At 38.9% G+C, this 21,160-nt stretch overlaps 1 protein-coding gene across 9 annotated transcripts; it reads right to left on the bottom strand.

The window, feature by feature from the left end:
* Positions 1 to 367: 367 nt before the first annotated feature.
* On the bottom strand, positions 368 to 20,434 carry LOC120443887 (voltage-dependent calcium channel type D subunit alpha-1). Of its 9 annotated transcripts, XM_039623311.2 has the most exons (33): positions 20,305 to 20,429; positions 18,950 to 19,751; positions 16,822 to 18,092; positions 16,532 to 16,757; positions 16,259 to 16,364; positions 15,879 to 16,018; positions 15,554 to 15,660; positions 15,040 to 15,192; positions 14,422 to 14,603; positions 13,797 to 14,316; positions 13,512 to 13,737; positions 13,235 to 13,445; positions 12,958 to 13,167; positions 12,781 to 12,899; positions 12,650 to 12,708; positions 11,580 to 11,697; positions 11,071 to 11,200; positions 10,744 to 10,910; positions 10,565 to 10,652; positions 9,860 to 9,967; positions 8,118 to 8,225; positions 7,226 to 7,278; positions 7,020 to 7,166; positions 6,487 to 6,958; positions 6,344 to 6,427; positions 6,219 to 6,284; positions 5,975 to 6,163; positions 5,667 to 5,915; positions 4,932 to 5,591; positions 4,437 to 4,870; positions 3,953 to 3,993; positions 972 to 1,102; positions 368 to 920 (listed from the first exon to the last, which is right to left on the bottom strand). In XM_039623311.2, exons 1-33 carry the CDS (start codon positions 20,312 to 20,314, stop codon positions 378 to 380), a joined length of 8,130 nt encoding a protein of 2,709 aa, XP_039479245.1. In that variant the 5' UTR covers positions 20,315 to 20,429; the 3' UTR covers positions 368 to 377. The 9 variants fall into 9 exon arrangements, 7 of the variants coding, with proteins under 7 accessions (XP_039479245.1, XP_039479239.1, XP_039479241.1 ...); XM_039623305.2 differs by lacking the exons at positions 9,860 to 9,967; positions 11,580 to 11,697 and adding an exon at positions 12,262 to 12,388 and having other exon boundaries at positions 20,305 to 20,430; XM_039623307.2 differs by lacking the exon at positions 9,860 to 9,967.
* Positions 20,435 to 21,160: the final 726 nt, after the last annotated feature.

A 21,160-nucleotide genomic window follows, 5' to 3' on the forward strand; every position in this document is an offset into this window, starting at 1 on the left:
AGTTTAGGTTGGTTTCCTCTTTTTTATCCAAAAATATACATTTTCCCCTAATTTGTTCAGTTGTTTGGTTGGATTTTGTTTTTCTGGCTCGTTAGAGGACGAAGGCCCACGATAGATTTCTCAAAAAGGCAAAAACATGAATATATTTATACATATACAATTAGCAGATTTTCTTTATACAAGTTATACACGATTTGTTGGTTTAGTTCCCACTTGTGTAAACAATTCAAATATAACAATTCCCGATGCTAAGACTAATGTGTTTTTCTTCGCTAAACATAACAAATAAATTAGCCAATAAACTTCAGCCTTCGCTGAATGCACACTTAAAGTTCCATCAAGAAGACATTCTGTATGTATAGTTTACAATGTGGGTGCTATGAGGAGTAGGTCTGATTACCCTGTCCCCTTTGCGGAGATTGTTGCTGCACTCGTTGTGCAGTTGGTGACATGTTCATTTGGCTATTGACATTAGCTCTAACGTTTAGGCTACTCGAATTCTTTTGGCTAACTTGGGACTTATTGTTATCGTTTGTGGTCGTGACTGTGGCAACACGTCTCAGACGATTATCCGGAATCGGTGGTGAGTTCAGAGTGCCCGAGTAAGGCTGATGTTGCGGCGACACCGAGGACGGGCCACTTCCGCTTCCGCCGAAGGCGTTTCGAATGCTGCTGCTACCGCCCAACCCAACCACACCCACACCTCCAGATCCAGCCCCTCCAAGGCCACCGGCGGATCCTCCGAAGAGGCTCCCATTGCTACTGCCGATCAGGCTCAGCGAGTGCTCGTTCGAGAGGATCTGGTGGGCGGCCAGGTTCATTTCTTCGGGCGTCATGTCCAGTGCCTCCTGCATCTCCCTTGCAGCAGTCCCCACGAACTCGGAGTCGCAGTATTTACCCAATCCCTCAGCGGCGAGTACCTGAAATTTTGAGATTTATTATGCTGCAACTGATGCAACTTCATTCATTACCCCTCCAATCAATGATTCGGCTAGGCCGTTCATATCAGATGAAGTTGGTAAACGACGCTGATCGTAGGGACTAGCTGGTGTCGATTGGATCATGCGCTCGTGGCCAGGAAGAGCACCATTGGGTGCGTAGACTGCATGTTTGCATAAAATGAGAAAATTTGCAGGTCAATTGTAAGTAAATGTAATCCTTTTGGTGTGGATATATGCATGATTTTTATACACGCGTTTTTTGAGCTTGATGATCCAGGTGTTTATTTATTTTAAGCGCTAAGCCAATCTACCCTATACATTTAAGTATTTAAACTCTACACTGATCATCGAATTAATTAATTTAATTTTTTTACAAAAAAAAAAAAGAAGCTTTATCAAAAAAAAAAAAAAAAATAAATATATAACATAAATCAAGGAGAGTATTTATGATTTTTATTTTTAAATGCAGTTAAAACGAATAACTAATTGCTAAATAGGATTGTACATGTTCCTTTTTGGCTTACAAGGATCATCAAGCTTTTTTATTTTGTTGATAAATTTGATTACTGTTATTGGTTAGTTAAGCATTCGACATTGCAAGCTCTTTATACACGATCTGCATACATTGTTATTATCATAAGCACAACTAAAATTATAAGTTTGTATCTAGATTAAGCAAGCAGTTATTGGTTATATTACGGCAATGCTCAATCAATGTTCTCAAAAAACACTAGGCAACACTTATACGCAATTAAGCTAGACTTTCTATAAACAATGCAGGCGGAGCAACTAAGCACTTGTTATAGTAATTTTCGGAGGCGTGTTTTGTATTCACAGTGTGTTAATGTTTGTATAGAAGATGTCAAATCCCGAAGGCCCCAATCCGTGTGACAATGGTTCCCACACAAAAAAGAAAAGAAAGCAACAACAATACAATACTCAGAGAGATAATAGTGCATTTTCGAAATACACTTTCTGGTACATATTTTTCGCATAGCATAGGAAAACATAAACGTACGAGTACATTTCTGTAACAATAACAACGATGACAACGTTCAGATTCGCAGCTTGGGTTTACAAATGGAGTATTGGGTTTTTGGTTAGTATTACATGAATAAGATGTGGTTTATATGGTCGCAAGGCACACACTTTTGTAAGGGATATGGCTCAATAAAGCCAAGGCCAAGGCTTATGAGTAGATGGGCACAACATCACGGCTTTAAAAAAAAAATATATATAAAAAAATTTATATATATGTATGTTGAATATATAGACATCGATATCGGGTTTGCTTTGGGTTTGCGTTTAATTACGTTCGTTCTCTCTCTTGTAGTTGTTGTTGTTGCGTGTTAAACGATTGTTGTTGCTAAAGTTGTTTCTGGTACTTGTTGTAGTTTGTTGTTCTTGTTGTAGGTGTTATGTCATTAAATCCATATTATTGTTATCAGGGAACTTTCATATAGGAACTCACAAAATATTAAAATTTTTACCGACAACGGAATGTTTCAATTGTTTCTCTCTTTCGCATGTTAAACTTAACAGAAAATAATGAAACAAATAAAACGTTTTGGAAAGGATTCCCATTTGGAAAGGGAAACCAGTCTTGATTCGAACTCTTTGCAGACTCTTTGGTCACTGAAGAATTTTGTCAGGGTTCGAGACTCAGCACTCGGTGGTTTTTAAACTCGAATCACTTATGCTATAAAAAAAATGATTATGAGAAAGAGTTATAAAAACAAATTACTTTATCAGACACATTAGACTGGTTTTAAAAAATATCCTGTCTTGGCGAATTTGTACTTCTTGAAAATTTATGAGTTTTGATGAGTTAGTTCAGTTTATTAGTTTGTAATTAACAAAAGGAGCCACATACGCCAGGGTTAATAGTGGTTGATATAATGGGAAGATCTAAATTTTAAAATGGGTTTTTAGGGTTAGTTAAGTTGTGAGTAACACAATTGCTATCGGGAAGAAGTTTGGAAGGAAAGTTTTGTATCGATAGTATTTAAGATAGAATAGCCAATTGAAGAATGAAATTCATAAATTTTCTGCATCATAGAAAAAAAGAACTCTTTCATTAATCAAAACAATTATGTACATCAAATGAAGTTATAAATCTGTTCAAAACAAAAAATTCCGATCTATTACGATTTTTAATGTCAAGAATAAATAATCTTTGTTCCCCTTTAAAACACGTTCAATAAATTTTTACCTGTGTTTTTGCTTTTTTGAAATTCTGAAAATTCTTAATATAATGGCTTTATGTATGTTTTTGTGTGCTCGGCTCGATTTTAACTATAATGCAGCGGAAGCGTTTCTATAGAACTATAATTATTAGCTGTGTGTAAAGCTGTATTCAATATTTCTAAGCTACGAGTTCGATCTACAATAACTAGTCTATTTATGTTATATTTAAAATCTAGTCGATGTGTACTACAATGATGTGAAACATAATGACAATTTCATTTGCGATTCAGTTAATATAATTTGGTCCCAATGTGAAAACAGCCAGGTAAACACGATAAGAACATATAACATTTGGCCGTCTCATCTGATTAGTTAATGATTTTTCAATTGACCTGAAAAGTCGTATTGAACAATTTTACATGCCGCAGGCAATAACAAATCTGAGAACGCAGTGGTCGAGAATCTGTACATCATTTAATTTGCAATATGTTTAATAGGAATGCAGCAGCTACATAATCGGATGTAAAACAAAATTCATAATTTCGTAAACAATTAGATTGGTGTTATAAAAAATTGTGTTGCTATTTTGTTAGGGTCAAATTTGAGGTGTATAAAAACAACAAACGAACCAATTTGATCGGAATTATTTTTAGAATTTTGCCCGGTTAAAAAGAAATAATATATAAAACACATTAAATGATGTTAATTAAAAAAGGTGCATTTGGTTGTTGCTGTTGCGATTACTGCTGTTGTTGTTTTTGTTATGATTTTATTTTTGTAATGTTTTAATTTTATTATTGCAATTTGCAGCATTTTAGGCTTACCATTGTTATATGGATGCAATAAAATACCACGATTGCGGTTGCTGAAATTATTGTTCGGGGATTGAGTAAAAGTTTGGTTTATGTTTTGCTTTTTTGCTCAATAGGTTGGTCGTTTCTGTATCATTTGTCGTGAATTCCACTAGTTTATGTGGCAAAAAGTATGCATTTAAAGGGTTTTTGTGATTGCAACTAAGTTTGCTAAGTCAACTAATTGAAAACTCGTATTTAGTTTTGGTGGTGCCAAGTCAGTTGTTGAGCTTGGCTCGGCTCCTTTTGTCCATTACAAACTTTAGGGCGCTCTTCACTAGGTGACCAAACAAAATGCCACAAAACAGAAAACGCTAATTGTTGGCAATAAGAATATGGATAAACTCACTAAACAGCAAGCCATAGTAACGAGTATTATGGTAATGGAGCTTCGTGTTTTAAAATTTTTTTTTTTCGTATGTATGGCCTGTGAAATTATCCACCCCCGCATACTCACTCATAGTTAATGGCATTTGCCTCAGGCGGCAGTGTTCCGGCCACAGTAGCCGCTCCACCTCCATTTTTGGCCAGCGGTCGCATGGATATGCTCTCGCCGAATGTCCTTAGCTCTCCGCCACTGCCTGTCCCTTGCAGTTCGTCCTGCAGCTTTCCGGCTGCCGCCAATCGGGCCTGCATTATGTTCCGCGTTATATTGTTCACTCCATCGGCCACGCTGCGGTTCAAGGTGTCATACAGATAGTCCCCGCCAGCGGGATCGGCGCTCCCTAGCATCAGCGAGCTACCGCCCACGCCCAAGGCTGCGGACGCGGATCCACCGATCGCCAGAGCTCCGTTGCTCTGAGAAGCAGAGGCCTTGGCACTTCGCCTGAAGGTTCCATTTCCATGTCGGCGGATCGATGACCACACGCTGCCAAAGAGCGTATGGTGGCGCTGCAAGAAATAGTTTAGAAAAATATTTATTTTCAAATATCTAACTTTATTGCTAACGTACTCGATGCATGGGCTCCGGCTCCTGGTCCAGCTCGTCGAGATTACCGGAGATGGCTCTCTTGAGAGCTGGGGACACTTCGTGTAGGGTTCGCAAGCCGGCCTGCAGAGTGACGGTATTGCTGTCCGGATGACCCTCCTTGCCCTCCTGTTCCTTGCGCTTTTTGAAGCGGCGGAAGTAGTCCTGAATTAGATATGTGGCGTAGAACTTGCCGACGGTCACCTCGTCATCGTTGCCCGGCGGTGGAACAACCTGATCCAGGAGCTTCGGATTGGTCCGCTTCCAGATCTGCTTGATCGTGGCGCGCAGCTCGGAGTTGGCATCATCGATGTTACCGTCCGTTTTGATGCTCAGCGAAGTGCGTACGACCGCAAAAAGTGTGGCATTGAAGAGAACCGTTCCATCTGAGTTGAGGGGCATGTTCATGGAAACCAGCCGTTTGCAGGCCATTCTATGCGGACACAGTTTGCCGAAGCCAAGTGGTGGGGAGATCTTTCTCAGCAATGTGACCACGTCCAAGTGTTTGATGCGCCCCTTGGCATCCGGGTCGTACTCGCTCCAAAGACGAATGAACTCATCCAGGTGATGGGGACCCAAAATGGACCAGTCCCGCGTCAGATAGTCAAAATTGTCCATAATGACGGCCACGAAGAGATTGATGATCTGAAAAGAAGATATTCATTTATTTTCTTCCTTAATATATAAAAAACAGAACGGAGCCGTTATTTGTATCCTTACCAAAAACGAGCAGAGAACATAGAAGGAAATAAAGTAGGGATAGGCTATAGAGGAGCCGCATGGTTCTCCCGGCGTATCTGAACCCATATCGCACTTCACATCCGGTTGGGCCGAGCAGGACATCATGATTTCCTGCCAAGCTTCTCCGGTGGCCGATCGGAATAGTACTAAAACAGCCTGCTGAAAGGTTTGGAAATTGTTATTGGCCGTAATGGAGTTGCCACCATCTAAAGCAATTTTGCCAAAAACCTGAAAAAATTAAGTTTAATAAAGGAATCTTTCCAGATATGTCAAAACATAAGACTTACTTGCATCCCCACAACCGCATAAATGAAAAATAGAAGAACAATTAGCAGGGCTACATAAGGTAGTGCCTGGAAAGATTTGATAAAAGTCCACAGTAATGTTCGAATGCCTTCGCCTTTGCTGAGAAGTTTCACAAGTCGCATCACTCGAAACAGTCGGAAGAAGTTGATGGATATTAAATTTGAACCAGCCTGAAATAGGGCGTTTTTTGACTGCATTTAATATTACAATTTTTTACAAACTCACTGATTTTTTTGTAGATTTGCAGCCCTCTACAATGTCACATTCTGCTATCTGAGAAGTATCCTTGCTCTGCAAATATTTTTAAAATTATTATAGATAGTCGTTTTCTAGGTTACGAGTTTAAGAACCTTAATCTCAGAGTAGACAATGTCAATGAAACTGCCTAAAACGATTATAAAGTCGAAGACGTTCCAGGCATCTCCAAAGTAGTTCTGTGTTGTAATAAATATATTAGTCTTAATTGGTTTTGTCTCTTTTTAGTAGCACTCACCTTAAATCGAAATGCGGCTAATTTAAAAACAAATTCCAAAGCAAACACCGCCGTAAATATCATATTTAAGGCATCTAAAAGTTCCGTGTACCACAACGGCTGATTATAAAACTTCATAGCCAGCGTTACCGTGTTTATCATGATCAGTATAAATATTGTGTACTCAAAGGATGATGACGTTACAAACCACCAGACCTTATATTGTATACCATGCTTTGGTATATAGCGTCTTACGGGTTTCGCTTTCAAGGCAAATTCTATGCAATTGCGTTGATTTTTATCCAGATCACAATTCTTATATTCCTGTTCACCCTCATTTTGGAAAGTGACGATAACGAAACCGACGAATATGTTCACCATAAAGAAGGCAATAATAATAATGTAGATTATATAGTAGGCAGCAACGATCGGACGGAAGTTGTGTATTGGACCGCCGTTTTCCTTATTCGAATCAATTGAAACGTACAGCAAACTGCAATATATAATTATATATAAAAATGCTAGTCAAAAATAGCACTTTGACAGGTACTCACCCTGGCCAACCCTCAAAGGTGGACACTGTGAACAAAGTCAACATTCCCTTGGCCACATCATCGAAATGGAACCGATTGTTACTCCATTCCCGTTCCCTAAGTCGCGGCTTATGAACATCACCATCATCATAGACTAGATAAGTTCCGCTAAAAATAATAATTTTGCATTAAAACAAAACAATTAACTAGCAAAAAAGCATACTTACTAGCATTCTGCTTCCGTCATTTTGGAACCATCACTGCACTTGAAAAATTTGCCCTGTTTTTGGTTTGGGGTTTAGGAAATGAGGTGGGACGTCAGGGGACGAGAAGATATTCAAGTATTAGCGAATAAAATGGTAAAGTTGACATATCAAGGAATGCAATCTCATTGTAAGGTAATATTCTATGGAGTTTGCTTTCCCAGGGATCACAAACATTAAAATTGCTTTATTGTATGAATTATCATCTAATACCTAGTTCAAAAAATGCTTTACTTTAATAGACTATCTAGTTCTACATATTTTTGCTTATATGTATGCACACAGGTACAGGGTGTTTCATATGCAAACACATTTACATACACTGCTCGAAATTTTTGGATAGACGACAAAGGTTTTAGTTTATTTTTTATTGGACAGAGCATTATTTACAGACGGGACACCAACAAGGGTTATTGGGTTGAAAACAGTGTTACATACGTTTGAAAATATATAAATATATTACATTGGGTTGGCAAGGAGCGAGCTAACTTAGCCTTAGAGGTTAGTTTGGAAAGCTGAACAAAACTGAGCTGGATGGTAAAGCCTCGAAACTTTGTTTTGTTTACCAAGCTATTGCGAAGCAACTTGTTTCTATTAAGAGGAAGATGTGAAAAAACTGACTTAGACTTTTTTTTAGAGAAAGGTTTTTTTAGTCAAACACCGACAATAGTTACCTTTCAGTACAAAATTACCCTACACACAAATACCGAAAAGAATCTACAAAGTTCATAGCACACAGAAGCCGCAATTTTCCTATATTTATAGTTGGTCCTTTGAAAAATAAAAGCGCACACTTAAAGCCGTCTTCAGTTCCCCTTTACCAATGACTTTTAATATATAATTCAAAAGAAATTACCTTAAAGAGTTGTACTCCAATAACAGCGAACATAAATTGTAACAAATATGTCACCAACATGATATTACCAATGGTTTTGATTGCGACTACAACGCACTTGACCACATACTGCAGAAGTTTAATAATTTATTAGTGTAGGCCAATTGGTTTATTGTTCGGATTCATGACGTATGAACGACAATAAGAATTTTAATTTAATTTTTAAATCAAGATTTTTTGTGGTTTTTCAGAACCAATTTGGTGGATGATATCAAACGAATTTTCCATTATATCATTATCGAAACACGACATTATTTGGGGTTCGCAAAATTCAATTCAAAACAACCGAAACACGTTCAAGGAGAGAAAAAGGGAAGAAAATACGTTTAAAATATTGGGAAATCTTTTGAAATTGGATTACATTTTGTACAATTACAGGAAAAATAATAAAAAAGAAAATACACTCAAAAATAAAAATTAAAAGTTTTATCTTGACAAGGCAAAGATAACAAAAAATCAAAAATAAAATCAGTACACTCTAAATTATTATTTTATGAATCCATAGTTATCCAAATTTATCTATTAAATGCAAGAAACATCTTAGAACAAATGTTTATACATATATATTTTAGACCTATGGTTAATTTTACAGTGGATCCAATAGGTTGATAACAATCGTAATGCAGTTGTGAGTTGTTGTTACTGATGGTCCGCAAACTTAAGGTTCTTTACATCGGGGTAGATTTTCACTATAGGACGGATTGGCCTTGATGCTAGGGTGCAAGGTAGGTTGCTGATTTGTAGCTAATGGCTAAGACCCAAAACTCTTGTGCCGAGGTGTGTGCTATTGAGTTTATAGCGTATATATTGTATGTGTGTGTGTATGTGTGCTTATGATCGATTTTCGATATCTATTGTGAATTTGTTGCATTAGACGTGTACAAACGCAGAAAATGGGTGTGGAATATATAAGAGTTAATAGTACAATAAATGGCATAATGTGTATTAAGTCGTGTGAGTTGTGTTACGGTTGCAAAAACTGGAGGCTTAAAATTATGTTTTTTCTTTTTTCTCCTGATACAAGACTAATAACGTTCTGTATTTTTTTGTGAGCAATACTTTTTCAGTTTATGACTATTTCCTGCTTCATATTTGATACCGACTTTATACCTTGACTTTAACTACATTATGCTGAGCATTAATAAGCAATACTAGCCAGCAAAAGTTGTTGATATGTACAATTTAACTTTCTCAGTTAAAAGTAAACCAATATACTACACAAAAATTAGTCAACATGTTTAAAACCCATAACAAATTAAAAAGCTTTTAGACAACGTTAGTAGCAAAAAAATTAAACAAAATTGTCTTTAAACAACAACAATGTAGGTTAGCAAGGTTTTTAGAAAAAACTCGTTCTTACACACAAAAATTAAAACAAATCTTCAATATTTTGAATAGAAACAATTTGTTTTAAATAAAACTATGTATAGTAACTAAATTAACTTAGGACTTTAAGTCAATGAAGGTTCCATGCGATAATTTGATTCTAGTAATAATTTTAACAGATTCTTTTTGGTTTTTGCTAATTTTTTTTAAAAGGAGTTTTTTTCATTGTAAATAATTATGTTGATGAGATGTATTAAATTGACTGCTCTAAATATGAATATATGTATATTCCATATGCTCTATGAGAAGTATTTTTCCCTAGTCTTGCGTTCTTAAGTAAATACTATCCTATTGGGAACTTAAAAATAAAATCATACCTTAAACAACTGGACTCCTATTACGGCAAACATGAACTGCAGTAGGCATGTGACGAGCACAATATTTCCGATAGTCTTAACAGCGACTATGACACATTGAACAACATGCTGTATGTGATACGACGATATATAGTTATAGTAAAAACACTATTTAATATACGAGTATGAATCTAATTATAGTAAGGCATGTTTGGTTTCTGACTTCCGTATATTGCGCGAACATTTTGCTGGTCATGTGTTTAGTATCAGGGGTTATAACATAGAGTTAACTATGCCCAAGCCACGCCCATACATTCCTATTCCACGCCCATTTTCGTTAGGGTGTTACGAGTAAAACTCGAAATTAAGAAATAGATTTGTCAGCTGTGTGTAGTTCAAAAATATACGTTATGTTGCTTTATTTATATTTTCATAACTTTATTGAGGTGCACCCTACACCCAGCATTTCAAGGTTTTTGGTTTGGCATACTCTAAAGTTAATTAAAGGCCCAAAAAGACTTCTTTGGGATTATTATTATTTAAAATGTTTAACTTGCATATTAGTTTGAGATAAATATTGTCATTATTATTATTGTCGAAATGAACTAAAAATTGATATAATAAAACTGAAACTCAAAGAAGAAGTACAACAATTTTCTTTAGAAGCTTTTTATTATGTGTCAGAAAGTAAATAGCGTAATTGAAGTGGTTTTAAAGATTTCTTACCTTCAGTCCCTTGGCACGATTAATGGCTCTGAGTGGCCTTAAAACACGGAGCACACGTAGAATTTTCACGACTGAAATCGCATTCGAACTGCAGTTGAAATCGACGTTATAGTTTATGTTCCAGAAGTAATTAGTATCACAACTACTGGGTTAGAGTAGTTATATGGATTATCGTTTACCTGGACACTAGAGAAATCAATGACACGCAGACCACAAGTAAATCTAATAGATTAAATGCGGATCTGCAAAAGGCTCCGTCGTGTAATACGAAACCGTATGAAATCAATTTCAGAATCAGTTCTATTGTGAAAACTGCCGTGAAAAAATAATCAAATTTATTGAGCACCTGCAAAAACAAATGAACAGTTGTGAAGAACATCGAATGGAAAGCGTTTCTAGTAGAAGTGAAAACTAATATCAGCTCTTTGCGATTTTCAATCGTAACTTACAAGCCTTTAAGTTCATTGACGCTGTTTTTATTTTTGGCTGGAGCTGGAGCTACTTACTTTATTCAGGTCATCATTGGCTTTCAGAGGATTCTCTGCGGCCAACATAGCCGATGAAAACATAATGCAACACAGGATTACGTTGCCGAAATTGCTGTGATTGCAAAGCCAATGGCAGAAGACTCGAAATCTGTTCAAATATAGGAGAGTAGAGTGTTAAGAAGCGTGCTCCAAAGTTTTTTTTAATCACAGAAGTAAAATCACAAAAATACAAATATATGTCTAGCATGCAGTTAGAAGTTGTACAATTCAAGTTATAAACAAAATCAAGAAAAAAAAGCAGCTAAGACTGGAAATAAATTTTGTCTACCAAAATGGGCTTCTCAAAATAAAACCGAAAAATTATTTCTTATGACAATATACAAAACGTGGTTAAACAAAAGGACAAATACATGATTATTGAAATTATGTTTTTAAACATAATCTACGCACACACACACACAAATATATATAGTATTTTCGGAGACTTTCAATACTTGGGGGGAAAAATAAAACTCAAACATAAAAACCTGTTCGTTTGTGAGAAAAGAAAAAATGATGTGCCCGGCGGTATGGGTTGAATTTTCGTTGCCGTATTAACCTCGGACATACGTCGGGGTCGTGCTGTAATCATGCCTTCTTCATCCACTATATGCAATACAAATTTTATCATATATTACGAATATATATGTAAGTTGCCAATTTGGAAAAAATAATAAACACCTTTATAAGAATTTGTCCAAAATCCATTTGTACTTTTAAACTACAAGTAACTTAAAAATAAACTTAGGTTCTAAATAAACAAAGGAATTTTATTTGAAGTTCGATTTGTACCTATACTTAATATAATACTTCCATTTAAAAGAAAGAGTGACGCTTATAGAGTTATACTTAAAGTAGGTCAACCTCAACAGCAAAATGCAAAACCAATGAAAATGAAATAAATGAAACATATAATCATCGTCGTATTGGGTTTTATCGAAACTAAAAATTATACAAATTATATACATTCGCAGTACGCATTAAATACAGCTCGATTAGGAATTATTATCGATTGTTTGTCACATGCGAACAACAAACGGTTGAAAATCAATGTAGAATAAAGTAACTCCAATCACAAGACACATGGACCATATTAAAGGGTGTGCGAGTGTGTTTTCGGTAGTATGTCGATCGCTGATGGATCGTTGATTGATTGCTTGATTGATTTACCTGTTCGTGTAACTGAAAATGAAAAAGGCACTGCCTCGCGGAATGGGCTTTTTAGTCTTCTTCATGCTGACTTCGGATAATCGCCGGGGTCGTGCAGTGACACGTGCTGATACTTCGGAATTGGAGTCTTTTGATTAATAATTGCAAGTGTTGTGTGGTTTGTGTTTTGTTTTATTTTTGGGTGCGAGTTTTCCGAAAAATAGCAGCGATGATGTAGGCGTCGGCGGCATTGTTTTAGGAAATATTTTTGGTTTGGTTTTGATAAGAGTTAGTTTCTTTAGAAAGTTTAGGCATAAGCTAAAGTACTTAAAATGTAGTTCTTAGATAATATTTACTTCTTACACTGAGCTTAGTCGGGGTTTGGTTAATAAAATTCAACATGACCTACCTTCCTCTTCCTCCTCGCACATTTCACGGTGTTCCTCGTCAGATAGAGTTTCATGGTCCCTGAAATATAATTTTTTAAATTTAAATATTCATTTGTTTGTTTGAGTGTCGAAACGAGGTTTGGCTTCCTACATTTTGTCTTCGTCATCCAGTTCCTGTTGCTCCATATCGATATCTATGCTGAGATGATCATCCATGCCATCAATTGTTGGAGTTGGACTGTGTGACTTCTTCTGAGCAGATTCATCGTGCTAAAATAATTAAAACAGTTTGTAGGAAGTGTTCTTGTGGAACAACATGAAAACCTACGGGTTCCTCTTCTTTCTCGACCTCAGAGAGCGAGTCGGCATCGGCCAAATTATCCACAGCAATGGCCAAGAACACGTTTAGCAGGATGTAATTACCGCAAATAAACAAAATAATAAAGTAAATACAGGCCAAGGCACCATAAGAGGACACACCGCCATAGGCATTGATGCCCGTATACATCACAGCATTCCAATCCTCACCAGTCATGATCTGGAGTAAATTCAATATATCATTCTGTTTACGAATCATGGATAATCAAGGAGCCTAATCAACTTGCCTGAAAGACTGTGAGTAGAGCTTGCCAGAAGCAGTCGAAATTCATTCGAGACTTCTCTTCTTTGCCATTAAAATTAAATTTACCGCCAAAAACTTGCATGCCCAGCAGAGCAAATATCACAATAAATAGGAAGAGCAGTAACAAAAGTGAAGCGATCGATTGTATAGAGTTCAATAGGGAAGCAACGAGATTTGAGAGCGACCGCCAGTACCTAAATGTGAAGAATAATTAAGAAAATCGTTGAATTATGTCACAATCGATAAATCCTTCGACTTACTTAGTTACTTTAAAGACTCTCAGGAGACGTACACATCGCAGCACGGAGACACCCAATGGAGGCATCATTCCCGTGTTTGTTAACAGGGTTTCTGTAATACTGCCAATCACCACGAAACAATCAAAACGATTGAACAGCGAAACGAAGTAGCCCTGAAAGCCCAAACTGTACATCTTCAACAGCATTTCACAGGTGAACAGACCGATGAAGAACACATTTGTGTACTCTAAAAATGACGTAGCAAAAATATATTTTGAAGTACAATATTTTTACTTATACACTTACCCTGGAAGTTATCCAGCCAATCGAGTTGCCCATAATGCTCCGTGGCCAAGACACCAGTATTGAGAAAGACCAAAACAATGATGAGCCAGTAGAATGCCTGTGACTTGACTGCCTTGCGACAGGCCCTTCGCATTCGTCTATTGACTCGATCGAAGTCCTTCTTCATTTTGCGCCAGCGTGATTCAGTCATTTGGACTTCGGGCATTTCCTCGCCCAGGTTCTCGGTGGAATCCATTTCGTTGGGCTGCTTTCCTTTGCCATCAGATATCAGGCCTCCCACAGCGTCTGGTTCAATGTCCTCGGCTTGGGTAATCCAATCGAGATAGCCCCGCAAATCCTCTTCGATCTGCTGCTTCTCGCGCAGCTTCTGGAAGTCACCCCGGTTTTTTGCCTTGTTACGTTCCTTGGAGAACTCACCGGACAACACACCGAGAATCAAATTCATCACGAAGAAGGCACCGAGGATAACCATGGAAATGAAGTACATCCATTGCCAATCGCTGCCCATTGCATCTTGGATCTGAGAAATAGGGTTTCGTTAGGCTATGGCTACAGATAAAAATTCTTGAGCATATTCGAAAATATCTTGAAAGATTTGTTTTCTTGGGATTTCTATTTCACTTACGCTATACAGGACTTCAGTCCAACCCTCGAGGGTGACGCACTGGAACACCGTTAGCATGGCCAGGCCAAAGTTGTCGAAGTTGGTGATGCCATCGTTTGGTCCATCCCATCCGCCGTAGCACTTATAGCCCGGCGGACACTGGTAACCCACTCCGCAGGGCCGGATGGTTTCCTCGTGTTCACCTATATTCCGTTTTATTGGATTTTGTGTGGTTTAGGGTTTATGCATTAGTAATGTGGTGAAATGGAATTAAATGAGGTGATATCTCTGAGAAATCTTTTGTGTTCAGTGGGGTGCCATCTGGGGTTTCTTGTTGTGCAGAGTCGTTGGCGGAATATGATGTATCTTTGGCATATTTGACTTGTCCCAAGCAATTAATGGATTTTGCAGGTTTATTAACTAGAAGATTAGGCGGAGATCGAGGCATTTTCTTACTCGTGCGCATTTTGGTGTAGTAAGAGTCAGCGATTTCCACGCTCTAATCTACTAGTGATAGAACCTCTTTGGACGATGATTTTGAAATGCGACATATCTGGTAGCATTCAAGACATTTGAATGATATTCGTACAACGTATAAAAATCGTACGATTCGGTTATGATGGTGGGATCTCCGCTTACCTGTGATCTCATCGCGACACGCCTTATGCAATTTGCCAGAGAAGAGCTCTAAGCCAATGATCGCATAGATTATGATTACGAATAGGACCAGGAGTGCAATGTGAAACAGTGGCACCATGGCCTTTAAAATTGAATTCAGCACAACCTGTAGACCTGTTGAATAGCGTTATGTATTGCCAATATTCGATTGGGTTATTAGCATGGTGGGCGGGTAAGTATTCAGAACATACAATCAATGTTTAGCAGAAAATACGCCACAGAAATATTAGTACATATGATGTAAATTCTTATTAAATTTGTTAACAATATGTTTCTCTTTTCTATCGGACAAACGGCATTTTTAGTTCAAGAAGTTTTCAGCTACAACGTTATTTTTAGATTGTTTCTATAATTTATCTGTTTAGTATTTTAACTACGACTCCATCCGTAGTTCCTAGAATTCCGCTCCACCATGCCAGAGGATTTAGGATTTTTTATTTTTAGAATATGTTCGATGGTGCAATGAAGCCCTTACTTGGTACACCCGATACAAGTCGCAGTGGACGTAGCACTCGAAAGGCACGTAGGGCCTTTACATCAAAGGCGTCCTTCATCAATTGGGAGAGTGCAGTGCTTATTGCCCTGGAAAAATGTATGGCATACAAAGTTCATACGTGTCTCAGTCTAGACATTATTCATTTCGATAATTTGGTTTCTGTTCTTTTCGTTTTACGATTTTCTTTTCTGATTTGGTCAATTTCGATTGAATTGCATATAAGGTAACATAGAAAATAGTTAAAACGAAGCCGTAGTGGGCCTGGGCGCTAAGCGCTTTTAACTGGTATATTTAATATGCTTACCCTATAACTACAATTGTAAAATCTAATAAATTCCATCCATTTCTTAGATATGCACCATTATGTAACACAAAACCATATGCTAAAATTTTCATAACACATTCCGATGTGAATATAACGAGGAATATATATTCAACTTTTTCCTGTTATTCGGTGTCGGTTTTCGTATTGTTGTAGTGCATATGTTATATGTTTGTATTAGGGATTCAGAGTTTCATTTCATGGATCGTTTCGTTGGTGGATTTATGAGTTTATGGCATGAGTGAATCGGATGCGTATGAGATGAACGTAAGAGATATACATGAAAGAAATTCATAATCATTATTAAGCCATAATAAAATTGATATAATATCAGAATACCCAACGCCATGGGTAGGACTTACCAAGGTTTGATTCGTCACGTTTGAATCGCTTCCTGGATAAGGGGTGTAAACAGCCAAGGCAATACAGTTGGCAAAAATGGTTAACAAAATGAGGAACTCAAATGGTCTAGAAAGGACAGAGCGTTAAGGATTACCAGATTTTTTTAAAATGAATGTATTGAAAAAGAGAGAAATATATTGAAGCTTCAGAAAGTATTATTTTGAATAATTCGTATTTTATGGGGAAAAACAAGCTCAATGTTTTTTGTTCAAGTCTAGTTATGAAAAGGATACTTCCACTCCACGATGCGAATGCACAAGGCTCGCAGGGGATTTTTGACGCTCAGGCAAAATAATGCTCGTTGTGGTCTGTCTGGTTGCGGCTTTCCCCGGCGCTGTTGTCTCTTTTGGCCGGCGGCACCTGCAGCAGCACCAGCTTTTTGGCCACCAGCTCCACTTGGTCCAATTGTGGTGCCGTTCATGGTTTCCGGAATGTTTGCAATGCCCATAGAATCGATGCCTTAAAGGGAATATGGCATTGCATTAGTAGGCTAAAAACACATTAGAAGTGGCAATATACTTACCCATGATATTGTTGCCGCCGCCCAGATCTCCCTCCCCGGAATCGTATCTCGCCGTCCGTGAAACATCTCCGCTGCCGGGACCGCCGTTGCCGTTTGGCGAAAAGCCTCCGGCGCCGGAGGCTCCACGTTCAAAGTCCATAATGTTAAAGAACTTGCCCGCACCGCCACCAAAATTATCAATTAGCTCCGCGGAACTGGAGTAGAATGGTGAAAAGGCCTGGGTGTCGTCCTCCTCCTCCTCAAAGTATTCGTCGACGTCCTCGTCGTCGTCTTCCTCGTCAGCGGAATCTTCTTGGTCCTGCTGCTGTTCCTGCTCATCAATGTCAATGGTCGTGCCCTCGGGCTCCTCGTCGTCTAGCTCTTGATCCTCCCGATCGAAATCACCGTAGTCCGCGTTCTCGTCGTCGTCGTCCTCCTCGGTTATTCTGCATGTCCTTCTGATCGAGGGACGATTTCTCGAGTTCTTTCTCACGACAACGTCGGCGTTGTCGTCCACCTCACCGACGTCTTCGAGAGAGTCGTTGTTGCCGCCGCAGCTATCCTGGATGATGCGGACATCCTCATCGGCATCCTGGCGCCGATCGCTAAAGCTCTCGCAGTCGGCGAGCGATTGCTCCTGGGCCTGTTCCTTGGCTGCAGCCGCAACTGCCGCTACGATGGCCGCTGTGCGCAGGGTTTGCGAGCTGAGATCCTGGTTATTCGGATCGCCGTCGTCGTCCTCGCTATTGTCGTCACAATCGGCGATAAAACTACAAACGTCGCCGACCCCAAAACCATGCAATGTACTGTTATCACCGGTGATATCGCAGTTGCAACTATTGCTGCTGCTGCTATCGCCACCCACGGCACTATAACTACTATTATCGTCGCGTCCGCCGCCGCTGCTAAAACTACTGTTTGTGCTGCCGGCACTGGTAACACTGTTCTGCGGTTGTAGTTGCCAAGTCTCCTCGGGCGTTAGTCTTGGGGGCGGGGCACTTATGCCACCTCCGCCGCAGGATGTGCAACTGGACTTGCGGCGTTTGCCGCTGGAGCTGGAGGGCCCTACTGCTCCGGGACTTGTCGCCGGTCCTGGGGCTATTCCAGTTAAAGATCCTGACTCACTGGCTCCGTTGTTGCTTTTGTGACGACGTTGCTTGAAGTCTAGCTTGTAGGTGGCGTTGTTCACAATCTGACTGGTGACGTTGCTGAGGGCAAGCTCGGTGCTGGTGGGTCGCCTCCTGGTCCCGCTCGGCTGATTCGGATCCTCGGATGGATCGACTGTACTGCAGCTGTTGTGGTACGGGGGAAAATGCATTCAATTATCTTAATCAAATATTCGATTTGCACTTGGCATCAACCATTTATTCTACAGGGTGGGATGTGGCAAAATAGGATACATTTCTAGAGCTGTCAAGTTAATTTATAGCTTTAAGTAATTTACCCTTCCAAAGCACCTTAGCAATTAGCTTTAAAGTGTTCCATTATACATTAGCCTTTTCTATATCCTATTTCATATATTTTACAATGTCATTCCTCAGTTAAGAATGTGGTTCAAATAACTCGAAATTTTTTTTGAATGTTTTCCCCTTTAAGTTTATTTAAAAATTGAATGAGAATAGATGAACAAGTTCCTTAAACACATGTTTTTGTCAAATAGAGTAAAGTCATGGTAAATTGCAATAATTTATCGCATTTTTTCAATAAGCAAACAGAATTATTTAATTTTCTGACCAACTTGTTTATCTAATAATGACTAATCTTAGCGGAATAATTTAAGGCGTCATAAATAAACACCTTGATGAATGCCGAGATTTGGACAAGCAAATGATGTACATTTTTCTTACGCATTTTTGCATTGAGATGAGAACAAGCCTATTAAAACCCAACTTTGAATTCCCTAAGTCCCTAACGAGGGTTTCAAATGGCACATTAAGTACTTGGCATGCGATTTCAGACATATGAGACACACAATAAGACGACGAGCACAAGGGACAACATTGAGTCACGATAGGAGTACGATAGTTAATGGTGGGGTCTTGTTCCGACTTACTATGCCCCAGAACGCCTAGATTGTTCCATGTAATCAAACTCTTGCATTGCATGGAAAATGTATTTCTTTTCGTTCTCCAGCTGGAGTTGTATGTACCTTTGTTGCAGGACTGTTCCCGAGGCAGTTCCCAGCCCGGCTCCCAATCCCAATCCCGCTCCCGTGGGCGAGGATCCTGCCGATGCCGACGTGGTTAGTGGGTAAGCTGGAACCGGAAGCGTTACCGTCGGCGATCGATGCTGATGATGGTGTTCCGGTTTGACAACGACCACTTCCAAATCACTTTTCGCCGATGACTTGCGGTTGTACTTTCGACTACCACGCGTCGGCGTTTCGGCCTTCAGATACCGCCGGCTGGTGGACGGGGAAGAGGGCGAGGGTTTCCTCTCGATAACCAGGGTGTTGTCATCGTAAGCTATACAGTTCACCAGCTCGCCTCCACCCATCACAGTATTCGTGGTGGTGGTGGAGGCGGAGGTCGAGGTTGAGGTCGAGGTGGAGGCTTCCCGCTCCCGCTCCCGCTCCCGTTCTCGATCCCCATCTCCTCGGTCATAAAGTTTGGCCTCCTTTTGTCGCTGGAATTGCAATTGCCGGCGACGTTGCGATGAGGAGGTGGCTCCACCTCGCGAAACAATGCTCGACTCGATTGGTTGTTTCTGACTTTTCGAGGCACATGATTCATCGACGATGACAACACTGGCCGGCAATAAATCTCTGCCCGTCTCCCAGCTCTTATCGCTAGTGGTATCCTTATCCTTATCGTTATTGTGTTTATGATTTAGTTTATTGTTAGCACTAGAACTATCCAAGGCATCGTGTCGGGTAATTGGTTGCTGTTGCTCTGACTGCTGCGGCGATTGTTGCTGTTGCGGTGTTAACGAGGCTTGCTCCTTACGGTCTCCTTGCGGGATTATCAGTGGGGTAGTAATGGGCGGCACAACGGGTGGCGGAAATAGGTTATTAAAGTTAGTAATCAAACTGTTAAGTATGGGGGCATTTCTGGAATTTGTGAGTGGCAAAATAATACTTCCAGCCGCCACTCAACTCATTAAGCAACAAAAATTATTCAATTAAAAAAAATGTTTCTAAACGAAATTTTTTTTATGTATACATACATAATCAGCAAAATTTGTAAAGGAACATTTATTTTAAAGGACAATACAATATTTATATATAAAGAACAAAAAAAATTTTGTTTACATGTATTAAAAAGCAAGTTAGTTATACAAATTATCAAACAAATTAAAATGCCATTTTTAATGTATTATTATCATTTAGATATCGTAATGTTTCAATAGATCATTAAATTAGCAGCATTTTGAAGTCGACGGTATAAATAGTGGTCCAACAAAATTTCAATTTAAAACATGTATGTATGTAGTTTTAAAACGAAATGGAATATCCCAAATATGTATCAACTTTATCTAAATCATGATTATATAAAGTCCATGTACCTGTATTCATATTTGAAGTTTCATTCGGACGCACAATATTTATCGCCTTTTGCCTAAAATGCCTTTTTGTTGAGTGTTTTTCTTGCCAAAAAGCGAAACGCGGTCAATGCACCGCAGCAACAGGTGTGTTTGGTCTCAGCCGCCACACAGCCATACACACTTTAATCAGACTCACTTAAATACGCGAAAAGCTTTTTGTTTTGTGTTTAGAAAATAGTTGTAGAAATTCGACGGTGGTGACTTGGAGTTTTAATTGTTTTGTATTTTTATGGTTTCTAGTTTGGACGAGCATAGAGCGGCGGATTGTATAAATTTGGCATTTGTTTGCTAGTCTGCAGCGGGTCGTTTAAGTAGTTTAGAGGATTGTAAATCTAAAATAATATTTTGTTTTGCAATTGCAATTTCACCTAACCATAAAGTATTTGATTACATCGAAAACATTTTATCGCAGTTGCAATACCTAGAAATTTCTCTAACCTTCCCGCAAATTAGTTTTTAGAACATATTTTCGGAAATCCCCGACCACAAAGAACTTTATTGGATTTTGCTTAATTTCAATTGAGTGCACTGACAACGAATTTCCATCTCCAGTGATAACATATCGGCTTTTCCTGGCGTTTCTATATATAACCCACTTTTCCGAGGCATGTGAGAGGGAGAGAGCATCAAAACAAAAACACGCGTAATGTTTACATTTTCCTTTGTTGTCGCAACGACTTTTTGTGACCCAACTGTCAAATGGGCAATCAACTTTGACTGAGAGAAAGCGACTTTCTCCCGTTTTCTCTCCAACTGGCAAGCTCATTTTGCAGCCGAGCTTTTGGCCTTTGCAGCAAGGAAAATACACGTTTTATTA

This window comes from Drosophila santomea, chromosome 2L, assembly GCF_016746245.2.
Source record: "Drosophila santomea strain STO CAGO 1482 chromosome 2L, Prin_Dsan_1.1, whole genome shotgun sequence".
NCBI lineage: Eukaryota > Metazoa > Arthropoda > Insecta > Diptera > Drosophilidae > Drosophila > Drosophila santomea.